Source organism: Falco naumanni, chromosome 4 (assembly GCF_017639655.2).
Source record: "Falco naumanni isolate bFalNau1 chromosome 4, bFalNau1.pat, whole genome shotgun sequence".
NCBI classification, from domain to species: domain Eukaryota; kingdom Metazoa; phylum Chordata; class Aves; order Falconiformes; family Falconidae; genus Falco; species Falco naumanni.
Window position 1 is genome coordinate 79017590 of NC_054057.1, and position 7784 is coordinate 79025373.

General features: G+C 53.2%; 1 protein-coding gene across 1 annotated transcript; it reads right to left on the reverse strand.

Moving 5' to 3' along the window:
• Positions 1–1592: 1592 nt before the first annotated feature.
• ITPRIPL2 (ITPRIP like 2) lies at positions 1593–6827 on the reverse strand (the record flags this gene model as incomplete). The annotated part of the gene is made up of 1 exon (XM_040590478.1): positions 1593–6827. A coding segment is annotated over one exon (1515 nt), but the record flags the coding sequence as incomplete, so codon positions are not given.
• Positions 6828–7784: the final 957 nt, after the last annotated feature.

A 7784-nucleotide genomic window follows, 5' to 3' on the forward strand; every position in this document is an offset into this window, starting at 1 on the left:
GTAGTCTCTTCATTAGGCATACCGTATGTTTGAGAAACCCACAGTGGTAATATAAAGTACAGGCAGATCTATCTACAGTCAGCCCTCCATATCCTGCTTATTTTAGGGTTGTGAGCTACTCAGACCCCTCAAGCAAGCAGGGCGCTGTGCTCTGAAGCACCAGCAAGCACTGAAGGCAAATTCACATGCTTAAAGGGATGCAGCTCTTTGCCACTACGTCAACCGTCAACTTCCCAGGGCTATCGGCCCAACAAAAGTGGGGTTGGCTGCTTTTCTGCCAGCTACTCAAATTAATTATCATCAGTCAGAATGTCACTTACCTCAGGGAAGACTCACCAGGCAGACATTTAAGGAGGAGCCTTGGGAAAGTGGGATGCACAAATGTGAGTCCCTTTCCCCTCCAGGCAGCTTTAATTCGCAGTAGCCAAACATAATCGGCAATTCACTACTGACCTTGGCTGCGTTACAAGGGAGGTACTTGCACAGGGATGGAAAGATTTTAAACAATTTATCTAATGAGTTGGATGCAAACAGGCTTTTCTTTAAACACCAAGCATGCAAGTCCTTAGGCCAGTTAATTTGTTGTTAACAGATTTATCGTGAAAGGAAAGCCCTGTTTCTTTAATGTTTTTCTGCTGAAGAGAAACTCAGGCTTCAAACAGAGAAGTATTTCAGAGCAAGGAATTAATAGACCAGAGGATGGTTACTGCTTCTAAGGAAACCATTAATAAGAGATAACGTTATTAAAGAGGTAAAGATCTAAATACACTTCCTCCACACTGACCTGGGTTGTTGACACTGAAGGAATGACATTTTTTCAGTCTTTGCCAGCGAGAAGCCCGTTAGCCAGCTGGGCCGCCTCTGCACTGTACCGACTGCTGCCCCTTACAGAAGCTACTCCCTGCAAGGTAAGAGGCAGGCACACAAAGATCTGGAGATAGTTATTTTCAGCCTAGCTTTGATTTAATGGTTAAAAAGCTAGGGGTCTTGCTGCTATTTCTTTCTTTTAATAGGGAACATCAGTACACTAGTGTATAGTTCTGGCATCTTACCAAAGACTAATAAAGGACAGGTAACTTGCTGGCCCATCCACAAAACTCCTGCTGAGTCCTGGCTTCAGCAGGACTTTTTCCATATTTAATAAAGCGTGACCTACGCTGTTTTGAACAGAGATGCGTCTGTACATGCCACGCTGAAAAGCTCACACGGATACTGTGAAATGAAGACAAAGTCCTAGCTCTTCATTAAGCACCAGAAAAAGCAGATTTTATGCGGCGACCTGAAACTGGAGCCAGGGAAATAAGAACTGAGTTCTTAACCTCCGAGCAAGACAGCCACAAACCCCCCAACATGCTTCATTTCAAAAGTCAGCAACACCACAGACGGTGCCAGCCATGCTCTAGTCTCTCTCCTGGCTTTCCTCCCGTATCCCTCTGTACAACTCCCAAGGCGTGGACTTCCTGCTTTCCCATGGTTTTGCCACTTTAGTAGTCTCCTCCTAAAGAGCACATAAACCTGCTGATCAGTTTTGTGGCTGCAGGCAGCTTTTACTGAAAAAAAGATAAGGAATTTAAATCTTGAGGCACAGATGCTTTAAAACAGCTGTTTATTACTACAGTGAAATATTAAAACAAAACCACCAACTTTTTATGGAAACAATAAAAGTGCAAATGTATTTTGATATTAAATAGGAAATGAATGTATAAACGTTTCACTAAAATGGGCTGACACTTTGAGCCGATAAACACTTTTTTTTTTTTATTAAAACAATAGCAGCTGAACTTTAGTTTAATCTTTGGTCTGATTATTAACCAGCAAAAAATAGTTGTACCAAGAATGTCCATTGCAAACAGACACTTAAAATTTACATTACTCTGCAGAGATTCAAAATCAAGAGGAATGTTTTCAAGATACTTGGTCAGATAAGAAATAATGACGTCTTTGAGAAATACACAGCATTTTTCAGTACAAAATTGTCACATATAAGCATGTTGGTACTGTAAATAAACAACTTGATTCTCTTGCAGGTGTGACTCCTCTTCCCAACCAGTGTTCAGTAAAAACAACTTCATTTGCAAAGAGTCTTTGAGAAATTAGGTTGCAGATAAAGAGAACTATGATGGTGTTATTTAGCATACTCTTTCTTCTGTTTGTGTTTCAGTATACACACACAGAGGCAACCATGCTGCATCTATGATACCTTAGCTACAACCCTAACAAATACATATTCATAACCTTGTTCTGTGTACAGTATCCACAGCTTGGGAAGAAGGTAAAAGGCCCACGGGATTACTTAGGTAGGTCAAGTTCTCTGTACACCTCCTTGCAGATTAAGCCCTATAATAGCTCCAGCACACTTCAAGTACCAGTGCTGTCACGTTTGCTGTGGAATAAGATGAATACCATAACAGAACTCAACTTTTACCAGCTCCTTTTGTCAACAGTATTCCTGAATGCATGCTTTATAACAGATAAAGAAAATATACTTAACATCTCAGTTGTACAACGAAGCCACAGGTTAGTCCAAGAGATTTTCTCAGACATCCCACCAACTGCATGCACATTGCCTCATGGGCAGAAAGCCCCCCTCTCCTCAAGAAAGCTTGCCCAAGCCTAAGATTAAAGCACATGTGTGTATTTTCTCCCATCACCAGCCATCATGAACTTAGAAATGCCTTGCTGAGCAAAAACTCACACTGAAGCTCTGCCCAAATGACTAACAAACTGAGGCTTTGCCTCACTGTTCAGCCCTGATGCATTCAACCACTTTGGATATACTGGCAAAGCAAAACCCACTTAAATCTCTCTTCCCTACCCTCCAATCCACCTTGCTTTCAACAGCTCTCCTCCAATTTTACCCCCATGTCTTTTGGCTTGTTTGCAGTGCATATTCACTGAGTTTACCATCATTCTCACTCACCCCTCAGCCCAACCTTTGTTTTCTAAACTATTTATATTCTCCATCATCTCTCCTTGTCATCCATTTTGTCTTTTCCTGACAGTACCACATTTAAGTGAGAAAGTCCTTAAAAAGTCCATTACAGATGTCCATGTATTGCAGCAATACTAAATATACACCGAATGTGCATCCCTTTTCAGATACAAGATCACTTTTCAGAGACAGGGATGCGGTGAAGTAAACAAACCGACAGCTGACTGAAGTGGTTACGATGCCAGAATTAACAGCTAAAGGATTTTTAGGTCATAAGTTCAGGCAGCCACAATACCCTGGGCCGGTCACCTGCTCTTTCTTTGGGCAAAAGATTCAATGGCACCAACTGCAGAACTGCATCTTACTGCAAACACCAAGTAACATGAGTCTGCAAAACCAGTATGTATCATGGTCTACTACCAAAAAAACCCACCCCAAATCACCAAGGTAGCTTGCTTAGCCTTAAATACCATGTGCAAAGAACATTTGATCGATACTACCTATAAATACACTATTTATATTTGTAGAAAGAAGCACAGCGCTTCATCTATAAAAATAACCCAACTTGCGGGTGTGACCTAGGCTATAATTACCTGAAAATAAAACTGCAAGAGCAGTTGAAAAAATAGAAGTAGGCAAACATCTGCCTAAGGAGTGTTTCCATTTAGAAAAATAGATTTTTATAAAGCTTCATAGATTTCGCAAATGTTTGTTTTGTGCTCTGATGCCTAGTACTCTGAATAAAGCACACAGGTATCTATGTATGTCAGGGAGAGGAGGAGTACATTAGCAACTTCAAGTTATCTTAAGGCTTACCAGAAGTTACAGTTGGTCATTTTTAATTCATTTCAGACTGCTCACCTAGGACACAGTACAGTGGCTAATAAGGCACACACTCAGCTTCCTCAGCGCCAGCAATTCAGCAACGCATTTTGGGTCCTAGTAGGTCAAACACTTGAGCGGGAGACCCAATAACACAAGGATTTGAAATTCTGAATTTGCTGGCACCCAGGGACACACATCAGGTTCCCCTACACCAGGTACCTGCATTGGGACCTAAGGACACTTGAAGAGCTGGATGCGTTGCAACTTGCCAGGTTATTCCAGCAACTGGGACACAACCAGGCAAGAAGTAGAAATTATCTGGCTGATGAATCCATACTGTAAGACTGCCACTGTACCATGAATCAGTGCTAAATAATTTTGAAGTACCTTGAAATGTTCCACTTCCTCCTCCCCACGATAAGATAACAATTTGCTATAGCACAGCACTAGAAAATCCCATCAGGTTATTTGGTCAAAACACTGCCACGATCAGACAACTGGTTAGGTAGTCATCCAAAACCCCATTGAACTCCTACCAGAGAGCAAGGGGGTGCAGCAGTCAGCTTACAGCACTGAGAACTGAACTGGCTTCAGGTTTGTTCAAAAAATAATACAGAACTTCTTAGTTTTGTTGTTGGTCCTTGAGGTAAAGCAAGTTCTAACCAAATAGTACTTGGAGACGGAAAAAAAATAAGTCAACAAGAACCCGCAAACAAAACTCAAAGTATTTCCTTAAAAAACTTTTCCTTGGGATGATTTAAACATCTTTCATTTTAATAAAATACTAATGCCTCCTCCGTAGCAATATTTAGTGCAGCCAATTATCCTAAAAAGAAGGTCTTTGTGAAAATAAAGTGCTATTTGTTTCCTTTTATCTGTATTTCAAACCTTCAGTATAACCTTAACTTGAACACAGAATCGTGCAATTAAGATTCTTCATACTGTTATTGGAGAGGCTTTGCCTTTTCCCTCAAGCTTACATTAACATACACGTATTTCTATTCAGCACACTGTATTTGATTACACAGGAAATTTAAAGAACATCATTGAGCATTTCAAACTGTGATCCACACCCATGCTCTAGCGCTTTTCACATTTTAAGAGCATCTTGGTACGTTGCGAGGGTGTGGGGGTGTTGAACTTAAAGGATTTTTAAATCACAAACTGATTTTGTATCATAAAAAGCAAATCTCAGAAAAATGTCAATTTGGCCACTAAGACAACACATTAACGTGTATTTCCAGAGATGTCAGTTTGAGCCTGTTGAAGTTAGGTTTGCAAACAGTCGGCTGAACGTAATGCTTCTCAACTAAGGCACGTGCCCAGAAATTTCACAATTTTCCCATGAACATCCAATGAGATTAAAATAAAAAAAAAACACAACAAGAATCAGGATTTTGTTCAGTTTTCTCTGGCCAGGGACAAAACCACACAACTGTATTTAAATGGGTCCCACCTTCCTCAGGCAGACGCGGGCTGTCGATGGCCCAGTGGGCTGGGAGCGCAGGATGCCCGGCAGGGTCTGCGGGCCACGCTGGCTCACCCGCCCGGCAGCTCACTCTGCTGCAGGCTCCTGCCTGGCCTCGGCGACGTGCCGGCACAAGGTGGGCACGGGTCGCAAGTACCGGGGGCTGCTGTACATCCTGATGATGTGCGGGGCCTGGATCCAGGTGTTGATCAGCTGGAAGGCAGCCAGGTCCAGCGTGTGTCCGTCGAAGGCAGCCAGCAAGTTCACGGGGGCGGCTTCCTTGAGGAACCTGGGCAGCGGCACAGCCTCGGGGAGGCCCGTGTTGCCCAGGAAGAAATGCATCAGCACCTGCTTGCGCAGGCAGTCCCTGAGGTACAGCACCAGGTCCTCCAGCCGCTCCACCAGGAACCGCTCATCCCAGGCCTCCAAGGGCCCCTGCAGCAGCAGAGAGAAGAGGGCTGTCTTCAGCACATAGGAGGAGAGCACCCGGCCCCACTGGGAGCAGAAGGGCTCCTCCAGGCCCTGCCCGCGGAGGTCCCGCAGGCCCTTGAGGATCTGCAGGCACTTGAGGTGGCAGGAGGTGGCCGGGGCCTGCTCCTTCAGCCAGCTCAGCAGCCGCTGCTCCTGCCGCGAGGTGTTGAGGCCCCAGAGGGCCTCCGCGGCCTGCGGGCCCTGGGGCGGCAGGGCAGTGAGGTAGAGCGCGTCGCCCAGGGGGATGGCGGGGATGAGGCGCACGGCCATGGAGATGTGGCAGCAGACGTAGTCGGAGCAGGGCACGATGTGCAGTGTGGGCGGCCGCCCGGGGCAGGCCGAGAGGCTGATGCGGCAGCGGTCCTGCAGGCGGTACCGCACCGCGCCCAGGCAGCGCTGCAGGTGGCCCTGGAACCAGCGCAGCACCAGTCCCGCGGAGAGGTGGCTGCGGCCCTGCAGCTCCACACAGAAGCCCTCGGCGAGGGGCCGCTGGCGGCGCGGTCGGCCCGCCCGTGCCCGCAGCCCGCAGACGAAGGCGCCGCAGGGGCCGGCGCGGCGCGGCTGGGGCTCCAGGTGGGGCGGCAGCCGCAGCGGCACCAGCACGTCGAAGCAGTCGGGGCTGCGCACCTTGTGCTGCTCGTAGGCGCTGCCGACGCGCACGAAGTCCCCGCGCAGGCTGAGGGCCAGCGGGCCGGGCTGCAGCCCCTGCGCCTTGGCGGCGCGCACCAGCTCGGCCACGACGCGCCCGACGTGCGCCTTGCTGTGGCCCAGCACGTGGGGCGACAGCCGCAGCTGCCGCGCGTAGAAGCTCTCCAAGGCGCCGCGCCCCGCCCCCGCCGCCCGGGCCCCGCCGGGCCTGGCTCCGCCGCCCGCCGCGCCGCACCAGCGGGCCAGCAGGCAGCCCAGCAGCAGCAGCGCCGAGCCCTTCAGCAGCGGGACCGAGCCGGCCTCCGCCGCGCCCTCCCCGGCCGCGCCGCCTCGCAGGGCCTGGTAGAGGCAGAGGAGCGCGGTGCAGAGCGCTGCCGCCAGCGGCCACGCCACCCGCGCGTCGAGCGCGTAGACGGGCACGGCGCGGCGGGGGCTCGGGCCGCGGGGGTCGTCGCCGCCCGGCCCCGCGGGAGGGGAGCGCCCGCCCCCCGCCGCCACCGCCCCCCCCCGCCCTCCTCCGCCCCGGCCGCCCCCCAGCGCGGGACGCGCCGCCGCCCCCCGCCCCGCTGGCCGCGCGCGCCCGCCTGCCGCCTGCCTGCGCCGCTCCGCCGCGAGCCGTCCCCTTCCGAGGGAAGCGGCGCCGCGTCAGCCGCCCCGTGAGCTCAGAGGAAATGCCGCAGGCGGCGGGCCCTGCCGCGGCCTGAGGGGCCGGGGGCGTTGTCCGCCCGGGGGCCGCCCGCCCGGCTCGGGGCCGCCCGCGGGGCGGGGGGCGGTGCCGCCCGGCCCCGCCCCCGCTCCTGCCCCGGCCCCGCCCCTGCTCCCGGCCCCGCCCCCGGCCCTGCCCCGGCCCCGCCCCTGCCCCTGCCCTGGCCCTGGCCCTGCCCCTGCCCCTGGCCCGGCCCCTGCCCCTGCCCCCGGCCCTGCCCCTGGCCCTGCCCCTGCCCCTGGCCCTGCCCCTGCCCCTGGCCCTGCCCCTGGCCCTGGCCCTGCCCCTGGCCCGGCCCCTGCCCCTGCCCCTGCCCCTGCCCCTGGCCCTGCCCCTGCTCCTGCTCCTGCCCCTGCCCCTGCCCCTGGCCCGGCCCCTGCCCCCGGCCCTGCCCCTGCCCCTGGCCCGGCCCCTGCCCCTGCCCCTGGCCCTGCCCCTGCCCCTGCCCCTGGCCCTGCCCCTGCCCCTGGCCCTGCCCCTGGCCCGGCCCCTGCCCCTGCCCCTGCCCCTGCCCCTGGCCCTGGCCCTGCCCCTGCTCCTGCTCCTGCCCTGGCCTTGCCCTGGCCCTGCCCCTGCCCCTGCCCCTGGCCCTGGCCCTGCCCTGGCCCTGGCCCTGGCCCTGGCCCTGCCCTGCCCCTGCCCCTGCCCCTGCCCCTGCCCCTGCCCCTGGCCCTGGCCCTGGCCCTGCCCCTGCCCTGCCCCTGCCCCTGCCCCTGCCCCTGCCCCTGCTCCCG